This window comes from Neolamprologus brichardi, chromosome 19, assembly GCF_056152115.1.
Source record: "Neolamprologus brichardi isolate AB-2024 chromosome 19, ASM5615211v1, whole genome shotgun sequence".
Lineage (NCBI taxonomy): Eukaryota > Metazoa > Chordata > Actinopteri > Cichliformes > Cichlidae > Neolamprologus > Neolamprologus brichardi.
In genome coordinates, this window is record NC_142122.1 from 281,852 (window position 1) to 302,530 (window position 20,679).

Sequence of the window (20,679 nt, forward strand, 5' to 3'; positions counted from 1 at the left end):
CTTTTTTGAAGAAGTATTTATTCTTTTTTTTATACAAGATGTGATATATATATGTTGATGTTCATGTTGATATCAGCTGGATAGTGTAGTGGTAAGACTCTACGCCTTTGGAGTGGGAGTCACAAGTTCAAGTCCTGCTTGAGCCTCTGCATCCAGTGCTTATCTCTCATGGTGATGAGGTACAACACACATGCTACGGCAAGGAGGAGTCAGGACGCCAAGACAGGGGGGATATCGTCCTCCCTGAGGTCGGCAACGTCAGGAAGAAGCAACATTTAGCTTAGAATGTGAGGTTTGTTGAGAGAGATCAAGTACTGAGAGCGCAATGAGAGTTCTAAGAGTACTGAACTGGTGGCATCATTCAAAGGCTACGTGTTAGGAGACATTACTCACAAAGCAACAGCAGGGTACGATGTTAATGTTAACTTGGATACAAAGTAAGTGAAAAAAATCTAAAAGTTTAGTTAAACTAGTTCTTAAATTTATTTAAATACATATATAGCAAGATGTTAACTGTTATCACTGTTAGTCAAGTAGTTAAACATCCTACACAGGATCTCAGTACTTGATCTCTTTCAACTAAACCTCACATTCTAAGCTAAAGTTGCTTCTTCCTGACATCGCTGACCTCGGGGAGGACGATATCCCCCCTGTCTGGATGCAGAGGCTCAAGCCAGACTTGAACTTGTGTCTCCCACTCCAAAGGCGTAGAGTCTTACCACTACACTATCCAGCTGATATCGACATGAACATCAACATATATATATCACATCTTGTATAAAAAGAAGAATAAATACTTCTTCAAAAAAGAAATTCAGCTATTTTTCTTGTAACTATTTTCTTTTGAAAGATGTTTCAAACAATTTACAGCACAATCAGCTGTTATGCATCATTGTTCTGACACACACAAAAGTATTGACTAGACTACACACTAACTATGAGATAAGCACTGGATGCAGAGGCTCAAGTACGACTTGAACTTGTGACTCCCACTGCAAAGGCGTAGAGTCTTACCACTACACTGTCCAGCTGATATCACCATGAACATCAATATATATATATCACATCTTGTATTAATGTTGCCATGTACCCATTTTCACACCTTGCCTCACGGTCCATGTCCCTCTTCTCCACCAGTAGATCTTAGAACTGAAAAAGATTCTCAAGTTAGACGTCATCAAGAGCACTTGAAGAACGCTTTTCATTCAAAGCTGCTTAACTACCAAGAACTCTCACTACCTGACAACTTCCCTCAATAAATACGACGGATGGACATCGTAAATTGACAACGCCAGAAATTACCGTTGAGACAAAATACAAAGTCTCCTGGGAGTAGTGATATGACGTTCTGTATCGAGGCTTCGAAGCTTGTGTCGAGTAATGGAGGGGGCGTTTCCGCGATGCGCGTATCGAGGCTTGCTTCATTTATGGGAGGAGCTGAAAATGATGACGTCCGAAGCCTCGCTGCCCGGCTGTACCACGTGACTGGTTCAGGAAGTGGTTCGAACTTTGCCGCGAGATATGACAGCGATATAAACCCCTCAGACTCCATTCAACATGTAGGTGTTTGATGGAGAGCTGTGTTAGTGAGAGTTTGGAGACAGTTTGGAGGTTCATGAGAGTGAGGAGAGAAAGTCAGGAGAGAATGGAGCCAGCTAAGAAGAGGAGGATGTTCCCCTGTGTGGGAACATTTTGATTTTATTCCTCCCAACAAGGTGTGTAAATTTCTACAGAAGATGTATTTTCATAATAGTGATGGTGCAATAAAACATATGTTAAGCTGTCTGTACTTTTGTACAAGGTGAAGTGTTTGCTGTGTGCCAGGGAGCTGGGATATAACAACAACACCTCATCCATGCTTAGGCACTACAGAGCTTTGCATGAGAATAAGGGGAACACCGATTGTGGAGCAAGACCAGGTGAGCCATCAAATGCCATGATAATATAGCATGCAGTAATGTTACTAAATGATATAACAATATTATACAGCTGTAATAAGTTACGTGTGTGATATTTATATTTGTGCTTTGTTTTTATTGTCTTTCCTCAGGACAACAATCTCAAATAGATGAAGACCTGGTTACCATGGTGATTGAGGACTTCCAGCCATTTAGCATTGTGGAGGACAAAGGATGTAAAAGATTTGTTAAATCATTAAATCCTAGCTACGTTATCCTCACTAAAAAGGTCATAAAAGCAGTGAAAATTTAGTTTTTACAGAATAAAATGTGAACAGGACTGAGCCTCAGTGTGTAGCTGTCCATACCTCAACGTTACAAAAGCACAACCACTGTCCACACCCCAACCACACCTCACAGTAAATGATCATTTCCATTTTAAGCATTTCCAAATAATCATTTTCCATTCTGCCAGTAAAAATATACACAGTATACTGCATCACTACAATATACATGTTTTACACACTCCTTTTGTTGTTGACATTTACAGGCTGTGTGCAAAAGGCCACACTCTTCAAATTCATGCCAACTAATATTTTTACATCCAGTAGGTGTCCTACTAGAGCAAATGAAGCTTCAAGACGCTTTGTGCTGGGGTGAACCAACTGGAGGAAAAGCTTCAGTGCTTCATGAAGCTTCATCTGCCCATCACTACCTGAGAGACCAGCAAAAATTGCCATAGCTGACTGTGTTTCAAGTCATCAAGGCGGGAATTGGTAAAAGTTTTCAACCAGCAATAATCACGTCTCAGTAGAACTTCATAGACTATGAAATTGCCTCTGCACAAGAATAACCAGTGAGTTTCAGCTTTTCAGCTGGGTATGAATCAACACTCACATCACTGATGGTGCACTGTCAAATGTTGGGTGATGCAAGAACTAACTGGGTTTGAATTGGGGGGTTACTCACGTGATTGGTTGATCATTTGGAAATCCCGCCCATTTATTGGTTCAGTTAATTGTATGCATTGACCGAGAGCAAAGGGTCAATACTTTGCTTCACTCGATGCAGGATTTGAATCCCATCTTGTGTTAATGTTGCCAAGAACTCCTAATATCTGACAACTTCCCTCAATAAATACGACGGCTAGACATCGTAAATTGACAACGCCAGAAATTACCGTTGACACAAAATACAAAGTCTCCTGAGAGACCAGCAAAAATTGCCATAGCTGACTGTGTTTCAAGTCATCAAGGCGGGAATTGCACACACACACAGACACGCACACAGACACGCACACACGTGCACACACACACAAACACACAAACGCTACAGTGAAGTTCGAACAGCTGAATCTAAATGTGAGTTTCGTCATAAAGTTGATGTTTGATGAATTTGGGATAAGACGACGTCACCAGACCAGGCAGGGAAACAGTGTTTGCTGTACTGTGGCCACGTGAGGTGAACCTGGGATCTCGTTTCCTTTGAAATGCTTCAAACACGCGACCACTCGCAGTCGGCTGCCATCTTGGTGCATCAAGAAGCGCTAAGAGTTGCAACATTCAGCTCTGAGATGAACTGGAAACAACCTTCACCAGTGTGATGATGACTGCATCAGTCCCAGTCAAACCACGGTTGTTGGCTCCGCCCTGTGCAGTCACCGAGGTTGAGCACTCGACCTCAGGCTGACCAGTTTACAGCACCAAATGTTCCCAGACACAAAATAGTGGCGCCATGAAGAGTTCCTCTGAGAACCAGCTCGGTTCAGGATGAAGTCAGAGTGTGTTACCTGTGCTTTGTGTCATCAGCTCGTCCACCTGCCGCTCGGTGGCGTTCAGTCTGAGCGTCGTGGCCGACAGCTCGATGTCACGGCCTGAAAACAGATTTTATTTTAATGACCTGCAGAACCAACGAGACCCCGCCCCTCACCTGCGTCTCCACAAAGGTCTCAGCTGTAAACATCAGCTGAGCAACAACAAACAGTGGTGTGAAGCGTGTGAAGCGTCACCTCAGCGTCACCTCATGTCTGACTGAGAGCTTAATGAGCGACTCCTCAGGTAGGAGCTGATATACCTGCAGCACGAGTCTCCAGATGTTCCAGCTGTGTCTCAGAGGATCTCAATCTGACCTCCACGGCTGCACAACAAACCACTTTGTCATCGTTCACACAGCAAACAGCTTCTCAGTTTCCGCTTTGCTTTAAACTGTCTACAGTTGGTACAAAGGTGTGACTTTAACCTCCGTGTGTTACCTGTGTGCTCCGACAGCAGCTGTTCCAGCTGTTCGTCTCCATGCCTCAGCCTGGTGAACATCTCTAAACAGAAACAGCAGCTGTGAGCGTGCTCAGAGCGATCCTCACGGCGTGCTCTCTGACAGCCGTACCTGTGTTCAGGTCGCCCTGCAGGCTCACGCTCGCGCTCACGTTTGTCTGCAGCTTCGTCAGTTTGGAGCTTTGATCTGAAACGTGGACAGTAGACAAACAAAGGGCCTCGCACACACACGCTTCATTTCACCGGAGGTTTCATTTACCTGATGTTTCCGTCCGCAGCTCGTGGACCTGATGCTCTGTGGAGTTTAGTTTGAGCTGCAGCTGCTTCACTGAGTCGCTCTGAGCTGCAAACAGCAGAAACACGTCGCAGGTGACCTGAGAGCAGCTGCGTGCTGTCACATGTTGCAGATCACCTGACTTACCTGTGCTGGTCAGCTCCAGCTGCTGCACCCGACTCTTCACGGCCGACAGGTTTTCTTCCCACGAGGCTGCGACAGCTGAGAGGAGAGAAGACGATCCGGTTATGCAGAAACTGGATCAGAGCTCGTTTATGAACACGGGACTGGAGCGCGCGTCCTTCACACGTCTTCAGCAGGCGTCCGAGGAACACGCCCTCCAGTCGACAGGTTATCGTGTTACAGCAGACACATCTGATCATTGGACAACATCTGGATCCAGCCAACAGGTTGGTGAACATCTGGAAAGGTGAGCTGTGAGGCTGCAGGTAACTCACCTGTGGACCGACTCACCTGAGGTTTGTGTGTGCAGCTCACCCAAGCGGCGTTCAGCGTCACTCAGCCTGCTGCCGAGCGCCGAAACGTCCGCCGACTCCACTGAAATGTGAGAACAGAAACGACGGTGAAACACCTGCTGAGTAAACACGAACTTCAGCAGTAACCTACGGACACGTTCACGTGTGACAGGAAACGCACGCCATGGGACGCGTCTGTTCCCAACAACGCAGGAAGAAGTGTGTGAAGGAAACGGGCCCGGCGAGCACTCGCAGGGACGCTCACCGTGAACGTGTTTGCTTCCTCGCAGTGACATAAACACGCTGGCGCTCGTTTCTCTGTGCGTCTCGCTGCATCAGACTATAAATCTCACAGCGCACTTCCGTCTCGGTTTCATGCACACGACGGTGAGAATTAGTTTTGTTTTTCTCTCCTGGCTCTCGGCGGTCGCATCTTCTCCGCTCTCCTCTTCCTCATCTTCGTCTTTGTCTCGTCTCGGAGACTCTCCGCCGTGTTCTCTAAGAATAACAGAATTATGGATTTGATCAACTGGTCTCTGAACACTGCTGACACCCTCTCGATGAGAAACCTGGGCGCGGGGAGCCTGATCCTCCTCCTGCACGACACCGGCTTTTGTTGCGACAAGGGGCGCATCGTGTGCCTGCCAACAGTCTCAGAGGACATTGAAGACATCGACCTACTCAGGGCTGTGATGACGGGCTTCCTGCTGATTGGAGCTGCTCGGCCCGGCGTATCGACGAATCATGAAAACCTGTTACAGCTGCTCAAAATCCCACTCACACTGTTAACTGACCGCAGTCTGGATAAAACCATGGAGAAGCTCACGACTCTGCAACGGGAGAGCTAGAACTGATATTATGAGAGACGGCATCCATCCCAGTTTGGATAGACAAATTTATTAAACCCCCCAAAACATGACTATCCAGAGTTGGGACCAGGAAGCAGAGTTGCAGTCTTACACGTCTCTCTGCAGCTTCTCTCCTCCTGCTACCCCCCCAAAAACCCATCTCCATAGAGACTGTGTCTGCTTCCAAAAAGACAAAAAACAAACTAAAAACCAGCAACAAACAACTTAAACATTTACAAAGAAAGAACAATACAGTATCCACATCTGAACCAAAGAGTAAAACAGTGAAATGTGGATTATTAAATATTAGGTCTCTCTCCTCCAAGTCTCTGTTAGTACATGACTTAATAATTGATCAACAAATTGATTTACTCTGCCTTACAGAAACCTGGTTGCAGCAGGATGATTATGTTAGTGTAAATGAGTCATTCTAACTACCAGAAACCTCGACGCACAGGCCGAGGGGGAGGTGTGGCAGCAACGTTTGATAGAGAGGTTCACTGTGAAGTAATGTGTCCTAAACTAGCCTGCAAGTTCTTGCCCAGTGGGAAACAAAAGTGAGGCGACCGCTGTTGTGATTCTGCGCTGTATGAATAACATTGAACTGGGACCAGTGATGGACACCAGTCGTTCGCCCTAAACCCAAACGAGCTTCATCCACCAGCTGGAAGCTCCGAGGCTGAAACTGGAACAACAAGCTGAGCAGTTTTTCTCCCTTCAGGAGCTCAGTCCTCCTCGTCTTTCCTCATATTGTGTATTTCCATCATCCTTCCTCTCCGACCCGTCTTCCCCATGTGATGTTTGTGTGATGTACGGTCTGAAGGGTAAGATGGCGCTGGAACGCCGACACCTTAACTTTCCTTCGGGATCAATAAAGTTGAATGAAATGAAAATGAAATCTCTCTGAACTCTGATCTGAAATCATTCCCTGCAGGACGAACGGATGCTGCTGCAGGAGACGCGGGTTTCAGCGTCTCCTGCAGCGACTTCCACCCCGCAGAGCTGCAACAAACAACAGCCCACCCAGGAGTGCCACTCGGCACGTGAACAGCTGATCAATCAGCTGACTCACCGTCAGCGCTCAGCTCCTCCAGACGGGCGTCCAGTCGAGCCTCCAGCTCCAACATGTCAGGCGTCAGAGACGAGGCGTTGGAGGCCGGCAACTCTGCAAAGTGTCGACATGCAACATTAAAGGCGCTCAGGTGGGCGGGACAAAATGAAATTTTAGTTGGAAAACAACAACAGCGCCCCCCGGTGGTGATGGTTTAAACATTCAGCATCAATTATAAAAATCTCAGACGGGAGTTTTTTAAAGGTGATTTTTTAACCCTCGAGTCAGCAGGACAGGAAGCGAATCTGACCTGAGATCTGCCGCCTCAGCTCCTCTATCACACTCTCGGCGTTACACAGTCTGGCCGCCAACACTGGAAACGAGCAAACACACACAGGAAGTTTACACACAACTGCTCGACAGAATAAAATGGAGACTTTTAGTCTGAAAGTTTTCTGAGGAAGTACAACTGAATGTCAGTGTGAGCAGCGCCCCCCAGTGGGCACACAGTGTCACCGGTCAGTAGAAACACAACTTCCTGTTTTTCATCATAAGTCTGGCTCACAGCCACAGACTGTATATAAAAGATGTCCATCTTTAAACACCGTCAGTGGGACTTCCTGCTTCAAAGAAAAGCTGGTTAATCTATGAAATTAGAACCAAGTCACCAAACAGTGATTGCTTGATGATGATGATGACCTGCGTTCTTCCTCCTCAGCTGCTCCACGGTGTTCTCGCTCGCCCTCAGTCTCGTCTGCAGGAACGGCAGCTCCGCCGCCAGAGCTGCAGACACAGCAGTAACCAGTGTGAGGTCCACAAACCTGCGAGCGGCTGCTCAGGCGACGACGAGGCTCCGAGACTCACCCGAGTTCTTCTTCTTCAGGTCGTCCGTCGAGCGCTCGCTGCTGTTCAGCCTGGACTGAAGTGTCGACACGTCGGCGGCTCGAGCTGAGGGACGACACAGGACATCAGAACCACCTCGGACTCCGAAGAACCTGATCCAGGACCGAACCCGGGTCAGGTTCGGTCCTGGACGTTCTGTACTTAAGTAGAAGTACAGACACTGTTGGAAATACTGAGAGCTCCAGCAGATGTACACACCTGGATTTAACCAGATGTGAGCAGATGTTTCGTGAGTTGTCCATCCTCTACACTGACAGTCTGCTGTTCATGCTGTATTCGACTGTGCACCAGTCACACACTGTTCTCTGCTTTAAACCAGCGCAGTGCAAACTAACCTGTTTCTCCTGCAGAGGCTTTGCGTGCAGGCTTCAGTCCCTCTAACGCACAGATGTCCAACTCCAGGCCTCGAGGGCCGGAGTCCTGCAGGTTTAGATGTGTCCAATTAAATTTTTAAATGACCTCCTCATCATGTCCTGAAGTTCTCCAGGGGCTGGTAATGAACTAATCATGTGATTCAGGTGTGCTGACCCAGGGTGAGATCTAAAACCTGCAGCACCCCGGCCCTCGAGGCCTGGACTTCAGGTCAGTTCATTTTTATTTCAAACATTTCAAACGTGCTTTCACAATCATTATAAAATATCCATTATTTGTTTGAAAAGGAGCAGAAGTATTTACTTATTTGTCCCCACCCCCTCAAGTTTTACCTCTCATTCATTTAATTTTCTTTTAGTCTTAGGCTACGTCCACACGTACCCGGGTATTTTTGAAAACGCAGATTTTTCTGTGCGTTTGCACCTTTCGTCCACACGTAAACGGCGTTTTCGGTCACTGAAAAGATTTTTGAAAACTCAGTTTTTGCATTTACGTGTGGACGAGAAAAACGGAGAAAACGCAGCGTCAAAGGTGTGCGCCTTTTTTGACGTCACACTGTGCGCCACGTTATTGTTTCGGTGAAATGAATTTCTACAATACTGTTAATTGTTCTCTCTGCAGTGTTTAAATGCTTACATATACACACACAGCTACTGTCCCTCCACACATACGACTCGGTTCTGCTTCTATGCCCCAGCTTTGTTTACTTCTTCCCGCCGAGGCTTCTAGACTTCTGATTGGCCAACATTTCTGCACGGTTAGGAATATAGCGCCACCTGCTGCTTTGGCATGTTCCTAGCAGCGTTTTCCTTCCTTTCTGCCTTTACGTGTGGACGGGATTATTTTTTAAAACGAAAACAGAAAATCTCAGTTTTCAAAAATACCCGTGTACGTGTGGACATAGCCTTAAATTAAACAAACAACATATGAAACAAAAGCAAACCAAACATACAGAAATCAAAACAAGAAATAATCAAGCCCAGCACAGCACAGCTTCTTTCATTTGAAAAAGACAGAATGTGTAAATTTGCAGATTCACAAGTTATGGAAAAACAAACAAACAAACAAAAACAACACCATTACCAGCAACATCACCGTCCTGGGTTAACCCTGTTTTCTTCATTCTTATACTTATTTAAAATTAGGTTTTTATATTTTAATTTCAAATCAAATCAAATCAAATCAAATTTTATTTGTCACATACACAGTCATACACAGTACGATATGCAGTGAAATGCTTGGACAACTGCTCGTGACCTTAAAAAAAAAAAAAAAAAAAAGGCTATGAATAAGATAGGAAATAAATAAATAAATATGAAAAAATAAAAAAGGGGTAAATTTAACCAGGAAGGAATAAAATAAAATAAAATATAAAAAATTAAGTTAAGAATGAGATAACTGTACAACACAAATTAGAATGAAGGGTAATTTAACTGGGAAAGAATAAGATAATTTAAACTGTTTTATGTTTTTACTTTTATTTCTTCTGTTAGTCTGCTCCATAATTTAACTCCTGCAGTTGAGATAGACATCGTTTGTTGTTCTAGCACTTCGTATTTTTAAATTCCACTTCCCTCTTAAGTTATACCCACCGTCTCTCTCTATGAACAATTTACAGATTTCTTTTGGAAGCAATTTATTTCTTACTCTATACATTATTATTTATCACCAAGTCTTGGAATTTAAAAGCTTGCATTTTGAGAAAGAGTGCATTTGTATGGTCCCTGCACCCACATTATTATTAATCTGATGGCCCTTTTCTGTATTATAGTTATTGTTTGTGTTACTTCTGTATGTTTCCCCAGACCTCGACACAGTAGCTCGTATACAGCAGGAGTAAAGCTCAGTGTAACATGTGCAGGGCTTTCTGATCCAGCATATGCTTTGCTTTCCCCACGACGGCCCCGAACATGAGTGCTGCGTGGCTTCCAGCTCATGGTCAACGATCACACCAAGATGTTTTATTTCACTGACTCTTTCTAAACATACATTGTCAACACATATTTCTGCTTTGAAGTTTTTCTTCTGGTTTCCAAACAACATAAATCTGGTTTTATCCAGATTCAATGATCATTTATTCATATCAAACCACTTCTTTAATAATTCCTGTGTGATCATCTCCAAAACCTGAACACAGTATATTTGTGTCATCTGCAAATATTACAACCTTTAAAATCTGTGATACTCTGCAGATATCATTTAAGTACATAATAAACATTTTTGGACCCAGTACTGAACCTTGATGTACTCCACAAGCTATATCCATCAAATTAGATTTATATTCATTTATTTGCACATGTTGTTGCCTATTCCCTACAGAGCTTTGTACCCAGTCCAAAACCACTCCCCTAAACCCACCTTTCCAGTTTGTTATTAGAATTTCATGATTAACAGCATCAAACACCTTCTGTAGATCTAAGAAAACGAGTGCGTACCTCTTATTATTCACACATCCTGTTATCTCATTAAATCTATCAGTGCCAAAGCTGCTGACCTGCTGACCTGAACCCAAACTCACTATCTGTCAGTAATTCATATTTCTCCACAAAACTGTCAAATCTTTTTATGAAGAGTTTTTCCAGTATCTTAGAGAACTGGGAGAGTATTGACACTGGTCTATAGTTTGTAAAGTGATGCCTTTCACCGGTTTTGTAAACGGGAATAACTTCAGCAAAACCGCAGTTTGAAACGACAAGTTGAATATATACTTTAATGGTTTTACAACACCATCAATCTTTACTGTTACCACATCAACATCGTTCCAGTCTGTACTGGTTTTGTTCTCTTCCACTGCTCTTAAAAACATTGAGCTTCTATTGCTTTCAGTATTTTGTGTCCCATCAACTTTATTTCTTCTGCCAGTTTTGGCCCCATGTTTATGTCACCCTTTTTAACTGAGTAGTCCAAAATCAGTCGAATCCGCAGTAATCTGTCATACAAAGTCAAGGAAAACAGTATTTGAGAATCTACTCATTGGGTTCAGTTAGGATCGTAAGGAGACTGGCAGTGGTAACTCAACTTAAAGAAGGAATATCCCTCCACTCAGAATGAGACACTGACAACAACTTAAAGGAAGAAAAGTGATTTGAGTGTATTCAACATTTAAATGGTCCAAAGCATAGACATGAACAAAACATTTAAATAATCTCAAACATGCAAATCTCAACAATGTACAATATATCACTTAAAGTGTCCATAAATGGTTTAGGTAGGCTGTCCATTTCAGTTCAGTGCACTTAGTATTCAGTGTTCTTAGTGAGTGTTAATTGTCTTTAGTCACTGGTTTGCTTTTTTTTCCACCAGTTTCTTTTTGTTAAGTGGAATCAGATCTGACCCAAAAAAAAGGAAAAAAAGTAACAACACAAAGCGTCCTGAGATCTCAGGAAAACGTTAATCCAAAAAAAAATTGCAAATCGTTGTATCCTACCACCCTCCAAGGGAACAGGTGGCCTTCAGATTGAGAATGTCCTTTCTAGGCACCTCCAGTGGCATCCAGTCCTTAGATGGCACCCCTCGGTCCTTGCAGCAGATTTCTACCACATAAAAAACCAGTCTGCACACAACGTGCAGTCCAATCACTTCACTTGTAAAATAAAACATGTCTTCCTCTAATATTATCCCTTTTTTCCCCACACATCACACATCTATACAGTTCTTATTGGCCAATAACAATTTATCAACAACAAAAATACATTTCACTGCAAATCATGAAGCATGAAAAGTGTCTCCGTGGTGTGTTAGCTAAACGTCACATATAAACGCATTAGCCCAGGGAGCACATGTGGGTACGCTAGCATACCTTCCACAGGCTAACACAGCTAAGCAATCATTAACAGGTTCTAAGACAAATATCACATTTCTGACAAGCATAGTATCCTGACTGGTTTTATGCTCAGAACTGGACTGTGAATCACAACTTAAACTGCAACTATGAGACTCACCAGGATATTCTTCAAAGAAAACATTAATTCCGTAGCGCAACACGTTACAGACTGAATCTCCACACAGCTTTTGCGCATCTAGCTCCGTGCAGGCGGATGCAGTGAAAGAAAGTCACCACGCACGCGCTATGGTGCATTCACGGTACATGGGAAAACTCAGAACTTAACAAAACAGTAACACTTCAAATTAGAATAAAAATGGAATACAATTGGCAATAAAATAACCATGGGTTACACTCTCCCCCTCTAAACGGCATGAGTCCCTTCATGCATCGTTGACCAACTGGGACCTGGTAAAGGTGACATGACAGTTTTGGAGAATGCAACACCTAAGGTTTGGAAAAAGGAGCTAACAGCCAAGGTCAGCGGCTCTCCTAACTCATCATAAGTGAACTTCTGAGGTGGGCGTCTTTCTCTGTCAGAGCGCCTCAACCTCACTGGTTCTGTAGCACCAGCATCAGTACTAACAGCATCATCATTAATGACTGCAGGCTCTGGTGGAATGAGATCTGCGTCAGTCATGGTAGGTGTCAAGTTGGGTTCGGGAATGTCAATCACAACATGGTCTGAAGACCTAGCATCGGAAGGAACATAGTCTACATGACTTGTGTTAGAGACTTCAGGTTGTGTGAAGGTAGGTTTTCCAATATCAAGTAAGGATGTTTCCAGTACAGCAGTATCAGGGGATGATACAGGGGGATGACTGTTCATTTGCTGTCGGGCTTTAGGATGAGCTGACTCAGTTTGAATGTAAGGGCCTTTTATGATGATTTGTGGATTCCATGTGCCAATACATAAATCCCCTTCATCACTCATCTCATCCTCATCACTGTACTGTCCTCCATTATCCCTGTCGTTGCCTTTTGTGCGGTTTGGTTTACTCCTGGTCCTCATTTTCCTTTGATTCCCATTTTGAGAGTCCGATCCCACCTGATCTCCAACAGGTAAGAACCCGCAAGGGAGAAGCAAATCCCTGTGTAATGTACGCTGGGGGCCGTCTCCGGTTTCCGGTCTGACAACATACACTGGGCTGTCTTTGACCCGGTTGACAACAATGTGAATATTTTGTTCCCAACGGTTAGCAAGTTTGTGCTTACCTCTAACATTCACGTTCCTTACTAAAACTCTGTCACCTGGAAACAGTTCTGCAGCTTTGATCTTCTTATCAAACCTCATCTTATTCTTCGCACCCATCTTTTGTGCGTGTTCGCTGGCAAGGGTGTAACTCTCTTGGAGGTTTTGACGAAGACCTTTAACATAGTCAGAGTAAGACTTTGGACTGGTCTTGCCCGGGTGAGTACCAAGGACAAGATCAATAGGCAACCTCGGCTGTCTGCCGAACATAAGTTCGTATGGACAGTACCCTGTTGTGTCATTTCGTGTACAGTTGTAGGCATGTGTTAATGGCCTAACAAAGTCTCTCCAATGGTACTTGTCTTTGTCCTCCAGTGTGCCTAACATGTCTAAGAGAGTCCTATTGTACCTTTCCACCGGGTTTCCTCGTGGATGATAGGGTGTTGTGCGAATTTTGCTTGTCCCAATCAATGTGCAGAGCTCTTTAACAAGCTTAGATTCAAAATCTCTGCCTTGGTCACTAAGCAGACGGCTAGGGATACCATAGGGGATGATAAGGTGATCCCAAAGAGCCCTGGCTATTGTTTTAGCCTTTTGATCTTTTGTCGGGACCGCGACTGCAAATTTTGTGAAATGGTCCGTCAATACTAACACATTTCTGGTGTCTCGACTATCGGGCTCAATACACAAGTAATCAATGCACACTAGCTCAAGAGGGTAAGTTGCCTGGATATTCTGTAGTGGAGCAGCCTTTTGGGGAAGGGCCTTCCTCATGAGACAACGTGAGCATTTCTTACACTTCTCTTCAATGGACTGAGCCATTCGTGGCCAGTAGAACCTTGCCCGTGCGAGATGTAAGGCACGCTCAAACCCGAGGTGACCAACCTCGTCATGTACACCTTTCAGGGCTCTGTCGCGGTACTTTTGGGGCAGTACTAACTGGTACAGAAGGGAATCTCTGTCGTTGAATTTCCTGTAAAGCACGCCATTACTGAGCTCGAGTTTGTTCCATTGTTTCAGAAGGAGTTTAACATCTGACGATTCAAGATTTGTTTCTTTGGGGCTGGGTTTCAAGCCTCTTCCCAACAGGGCTATAACACGAGTGAGAGAAGGATCATCCTTTTGTGCAGCGCACCAATCAGCATCTGTCATTGAGGGTAAGATGTCTTCTCCATAAGCCTCAGTGACTGAGCTGGGGTCAATAGCGAGACTCTCGGCGACTGAGAGGGTTTCTGAATGGCATGACACTGAGTGACGCTGACACAAGGCAGAAAACGTTTCATGGTCAAGATTGTTTGGCATGTTAATGAGACGTTCTTTCATGTCATCAATACGAGCTTTTTCTTTGACAAATGCCTCATCTTCATGAGGAGGCTCTTGGGGCCGCCGTGACAAGCCATCAGCATCTTTGTTTGCTTGACCTGCCCTGTACTTAATATTGAAATTGTAAGTAGACAAGGCAGCCAGCCACCTGTGTCCTGCCGCATCTAGTTTCGCAGTTGTCAAAACATAAGTTAGCGGGTTATTGTCGGTCAGGACTGTGAAGCTAGAACCGTAAAGGTAGTCATTGAACTTTTCACACACAGCCCACTTGAGGGCTAAGAATTCAAGTTTGTGTGTGGGATAGTTCTGTTCACTCTTAGAAAGCCCCCTGCTAGCGTAAGCAACTGCTCTCAGCCTCCCCTCTTGCTCCTGATAGAGCGCAGCTCCCAACCCATCCCGACAAGCATCCGTGTGCAATACATAGGGGAGTTGTGGGTTGGCAAAAGCAAGAATTGGTGCAGAAGTCAGCTTTTCGATTATTGTTCGGAAGGAGGTTTCACACTCATGAGTCCATTGTTCCCCGAGAGGCTGAGTGGGACTGTAAGAAAGTCTGGGCGGTTCTCTCTTGTAAATCTTGCCTCTCTTTTTCGGTGGCCGGTAACCGGCAGTGAGACGATTCAGTGGTTTGGCTATCTTGGAGTACCCTTCAACGAAACGCCTATAGTATCCAGCGAAGCCTAAAAAACATTTAAGCTCTTTGAAATTGGATGGGCGCGGCCAACATTTCAGAGCAGAGATCTTTTCGGGATCGGTGTGGACTCCGTGAGCATCCACAACATGCCCTAAATACTTCACAGATGTTTTGAAGAAGTGGCATTTTTCTGGGGATAATTTAAGACCGTAGTCTCTTAAGCGAGTAAGAACTTTCATTAGCCTGGATTCGTGCTCTTCTAATGTGTCTGAGAACACAATCAGGTCGTCTAAAAAGACAAGCACTTCGGTGAGGTGGAGATCACCCACACACTTCTCCATCAGGCGTTGGAAGGTGCTTGGGGCATTTGTAACACCCTGTGGCATCCTATTAAATTCATAGAACCCAAGAGGACACACAAAGGCTGTCTTAGGCTTGTCCTCCTCGGCTACCTCCACCTGATAGTAACCGGACTTAAGGTCCATGACTGAAAACCATTTAGCTCCACTCAGAGCTGTGAATGTCTCCTCAATATTTGGCAGGGCATATGCATCTCGAATAGTTCTTAGATTTAGTTTACGGTAATCTATGCATAGCCTTATCGAGCCATTCTTTTTCCTTACCAATACAATTGGTGAGGCGAAAGGACTTTGTGACTCTCGAATGATGCCTGCATCCAGTAATTCCCTTAGATGTTGTTTGACAGCTTCTCTGTCACTTGGGTGTATGGGCCTTGGCCGCTCTTTGAAAGGTGTTTCATTGTTCAATTTGATTTGGTGCTTCACAGCTGTGGTGTGGCCATGGGACATGTCATCGAGAGCAAAAACTTCAGGGATGGATCTCAGTTTTCCCAGAATTCGCTCTTTCCATTGCTCTGGGATGGGAGAATCATCAAGGTTGAATGTGAGGTTGTCGCTGTCTGGTTCATTTCGACTTGGAGGATTCTGAGTTTGACTCGGTGCTAGTGGGGAAACGTGTTGGGCTGCACAAGCTTGAGCGACAATACTATTTGACTGCAATGTAACAGCATGTTCACTAACATTGTGTACAATGACAGGTACTTTACTGCTGGAATTAAAAGGAATGTCCACTAAAGCAGATTCAAGAAGCAATCCACCTGGTAACTTGTATTGCTCATGCGGCTCAAGGACAAAACTTGTGTTCCGGTTGTTCTTTCTTAACCTCACATTTCCCATTAGGCATTGTTTGTGTCTTGCAGGGATTGTCACTGCCCCTTTGCTATGCAACATGACAGGGCAGGAATGAGTATCATTTCTTTGTACTTGGGCAACGTGTTGAAGGATCGTTGCAAACTGCTTAGAGTGTAGCTTACGAATGAACTTGGGACCATCTTGATGTACTAACTGTCCATAAACCCGTAAAAGCACATTTGTCCCTATCAACAGCGGAATTCTACTGTTAAAGTGACACTCAGGAACAACAAGGGCCAAGACAGCTAATTGTTGTTCTTTGCCTGCAATGTTTTCGGGAAATGTAATGCAAGTCTGAACATAACCCAAGTATGGCACGTTTTGCCCTCCTGCTCCTTCAATTTCAAGAAGAGCATGTATTGGTTGGATGGGAAGGTGGGAAAGGTGCATCTTGTGAAAAGACTCAGAAATGGTCGTAACCTGTGAGCCTGAATCCATTATGGATTCACAGGGTACCCCGTCAACAAATACTGAGGCTGCACAGCGTGGGCCTATGAGACCTTGAGGGAAGAGGAAGTTAGGATCTAGGCTGTGTATGGGATGAATGGGCTCTGTGATTTGCACTTCAGGACCACAAGCTAATGTCTCGGGACTGGGGGAATCAAGGGTTTCAGCTCCTGGGTGTCCCACGACAGGAGCTGCCACTAGTTTAAAGCAAACGGGGCTGTGGCCTGACGTGCAGCAAAATCAGCCCGTTTCTTTCTCAACTCTGCATGCTTTTCTCGGACAAGTGTGGGATTAGCGTCATTTGAGCAGCTTACTGCAATATGATTGTCTTCCCCACACTTAAAGCAAAACCATGCCCTAGGTGTGCCAGGAACTTTAGCAAATGCCTGTGAGTTTCTGGTGTTGACAGCTAGAGAATTTTTGGGCTCATATCTCTCAGGTTTGGTTGAATGGCTTTGGCTTTGGACAAGCATTTGGACTTGTTTGGTCAACTCAGCTATTTGACCTTCAAGCTTGGCAGTTTCATTCGGTTTTGGGTTCACAGATCTGGATTTAGTGCTTACAAGAGGTTCAGTACTTGGGGCGGTGCTCCTTGGCCTTTGCGTTAAAGTTAACTGTTCAACTTGCTTTGTGAGCTCACTAACTTTTTGTTCGAGTTTCACAGCTTCACTGTCGGTTGGAGTAGGAGTCGCAAGTGGCGCTTGGCCAAAAATGGGCATACTAAAAACTGAGTGTGCGTGTGCAGCAGCTTTTGTTGCACCCAAATGTTTCTTCATGCGGTCCAACTTGGCGAAGCGACGCTCTTCCTCAGTCCTTAACATGAGGAGAAGCTCTGAAAATGAGGGTGGAAAGCTCTTTTTTGCTTCAAGCTGGAGACTTATTATCAAGCTTTGGTCCCAGCAACCTCTAATGAATTGCTTAAGAAGCAGTTCATTTACATTTGCAGGAGGGGCTCCCCCTCTAGAAATGACTCGTGTGAGAAGGCTGTGAAGACGGTTCAAGAAGGCAGATGGGTTCTCTCCGCTGTTTTGATTCGAGCCAAGAAAGGCAGTGTAAAGCTCTTCACCGTCCTCAACAACTCCAAAGGCTGAATCAAGCTGAGTGACATAAGTGCTTAGTGTCGCAGTGACCCCCAGAGGCTTTACAATTTCAGATGCAGGGCTAAGTAAGCTCTCAAGTATCTTCCTCACTTTGAGGGCATCAGTCAGAAAAGGGTCAGTGAGTAGAAGATCGACTTGGGTACGCCATGTCTCATAGTTGACTTCACCGTTGGGCCGTGGAAGTCGGCCTGAGAAGGTACGTATCTTAGCATGAGCAAGGGGTGCGTGACTTGGCTCATTACGAATAACATGTTCAACCACTACTTTCTGAATATGCGAAGGGTTGTAGATGCTCTCGTCTACATGCACTGGACCAGCAAAAGTGTCAGTATGTGGGCTGAAAGCACTTGTGGGTTCTACGGGTTCACTTGAATCAGTATTGGGAATGATGTCAGCTGTCGTATTAACGTTATGGTCAACGGGTGATCGTGTCTCAGTCTGGGGGGTAGGGCTGGCCTGCAACTCGTCTTGGAAAATACTGAGGAAGCCTGCCCTCCCACTGCCCCCCATAAACTCAAGTTCCTTCAGGTATCTACGGGCCACTTCCTTGCCCATTTCTTCTTGGGTGATATCTCTGACAGTTTTGGAAACCCATTTCACTGTAGGGTCTACAGGGCTGACAACTTCCCCTAAGGTGGAAGGGTCTATCTTTAAGATAGCCTGTTCAGACTCATACGCTATAAGTGTTCTGCCTTCGGGCTGATGTGGCTCATCAGGGACCCTGACAATGTTAGAGATCTTACCATTGACTTCGAAAACATTAGTTATATCATGTTCACTACGGTGTCTTTCAATACCTGTAATAAGCAGGGTTTTCTGGCTATCAACTCTAAAGCGTTCACAAAGGTCAAGTGCCATTTTCAAAAATAAACGTATTACTCAGTGTGTCATATGAGTTGGAGGTAAAACCACTATGCCAATCTCCTGGCTGGCTCGCCACTATTTGTCACCCTTTTTAACTGAGTAGTCCAAAATCAGTCGAATCCGCAGTAATCTGTCATACAAAGTCAAGGAAAACAGTATTTGAGAATCTACTCATTGGGTTCAGTTAGGATCGTAAGGAGACTGGCAGTGGTAACTCAACTTAAAGAAGGAATATCCCTCCACTCAGAATGAGACACTGACAACAACTTAAAGGAAGAAAAGTGATTTGAGTGTATTCAACATTTAAATGGTCCAAAGCATAGACATGAACAAAACATTTAAATAATCTCAAACATGCAAATCTCAACAATGTACAATATATCACTTAAAGTGTCCATAAATGGTTTAGGTAGGCTGTCCATTTCAGTTCAGTGCACTTAGTATTCAGTGTTCTTAGTGAGTGTTAATTGTCTTTAGTCACTGGTTTGCTTTTTTTTCCACCAGTTTCTTTTTGTTAAGTGGAATCAGATCTGACCCAAAAAAAAGGAAAAAAAGTAACAACACAAAGCGTCCTGAGATCTCAGGAAAACGTTAATCCAAAAAAAAATTGCAAATCGTTGTATCCTACCACCCTCCAAGGGAACAGGTGGCCTTCAGATTGAGAATGTCCTTTCTAGGCACCTCCAGTGGCATCCAGTCCTTAGATGGCACCCCTCGGTCCTTGCAGCAGATTTCTACCACATAAAAAACCAGTCTGCACACAACGTGCAGTCCAATCACTTCACTTGTAAAATAAAACATGTCTTCCTCTAATATTATCCCTTTTTTCCCCACACATCACACATCTATACAGTTCTTATTGGCCAATAACAATTTATCAACAACAAAAATACATTTCACTGCAAATCATGAAGCATGAAAAGTGTCTCCGTGGTGTGTTAGCTAAAACGTCACATATAAACGCATTAGCCCAGGGAGCACATGTGGGTACGCTAGCATACCTTCCACAGGCTAACACAGCTAAGCAATCATTAACAGGTTCTAAGACAAATATCACATTTCTGACAAGCATAGTATCCTGACTGGTTTTATGCTCAGAACTGGACTGTGAATCACAACTTAAACTGCAACTATGAGACTCACCAGGATATTCTTCAAAGAAAACATTAATTCCGTAGCGCAACACGTTACAGACTGAATCTCCACACAGCTTTTGCGCATCTAGCTCCGTGCAGGCGGATGCAGTGAAAGAAAGTCACCACGCACGCGCTATGGTGCATTCACGGTACATGGGAAAACTCAGAACTTAACAAAACAGTAACACTTCAAATTAGAATAAAAATGGAATACAATTGGCAATAAAATAACCATGGGTTACATTTACGAAGAATTGATTAAAACATTTACTATCTCTTCCATGTTATTAATGCTTCTATAAAGTACCCATCGTTATTCCCTGATCCATCTTTGATTATACTGTTTAATACGTTCCAGATATCTCGTGTTATCTTCATTGTGTTCCAACCTTTTTATGAAATACTCTCTTTTACAGGATCTCATTATATTCATTTATTTTTGTAAGTTTTATACTTCCTTTCAGTTTCTATGCTTCTCTTTTTTATGAATGCTCGATATACGGTATTCTTTGTTTGCTCCTCCGTGGTTGTTTTCCTGTTGATTTCAATTACTGGACAGTTTTTATCAAGTAACGTGTTAAATGTTCTTAAAAATACTTCGTAAGCTTAACTTCGATACCCGCGCTCTAACACGAAGCTGAAGGATGAAAATTATTGTTTTTTGGTGAGGCAGAAGGCGAGGTGAGGCAGAAGGCGAAGGTAAGCGGAAGTGACGGTCAAGGTAAGCGATTCATGTTGTAACTGACGTCAGACGCCGGAGATTTTGGCGGAAAATTAAAGCAAATGGTAGTTTAGATTTGAACAAATTTCTTTAAGCTTCAGTATTACCAAATACACTTATCAATTGTCTCATAACTAAC

The 20,679-nt window shown here is 44.2% G+C and overlaps 1 protein-coding gene and 1 non-coding gene across 2 annotated transcripts in view; both read right to left on the reverse strand.

Moving 5' to 3' along the window:
• Nucleotides 1-20,679, reverse strand: part of LOC102780911 (uncharacterized) — a 35,687-nt gene that overhangs the window by 5,249 nt on the left and 9,759 nt on the right. The window contains exons 3-9 of the mRNA XM_087832865.1: nucleotides 7,682-7,765; nucleotides 7,517-7,600; nucleotides 7,128-7,190; nucleotides 6,839-6,931; nucleotides 4,917-5,000; nucleotides 4,428-4,664; nucleotides 4,281-4,355 (exon numbers count right to left, since the gene is read on the reverse strand). Of these exons, the coding sequence (XP_087688991.1) occupies nucleotides 4,281-4,355; nucleotides 4,428-4,664; nucleotides 4,917-5,000; nucleotides 6,839-6,931; nucleotides 7,128-7,190; nucleotides 7,517-7,600; nucleotides 7,682-7,765 (720 nt within the window). The remainder of the gene's footprint in view (nucleotides 1-4,280; nucleotides 4,356-4,427; nucleotides 4,665-4,916; nucleotides 5,001-6,838; nucleotides 6,932-7,127; nucleotides 7,191-7,516; nucleotides 7,601-7,681; nucleotides 7,766-20,679) is intronic.
• LOC148097086 (U4 spliceosomal RNA) lies at nucleotides 2,607-2,749 on the reverse strand. The gene has a single exon (XR_015716999.1). It is a non-coding gene; the product is annotated as a U4 spliceosomal RNA (small nuclear RNA).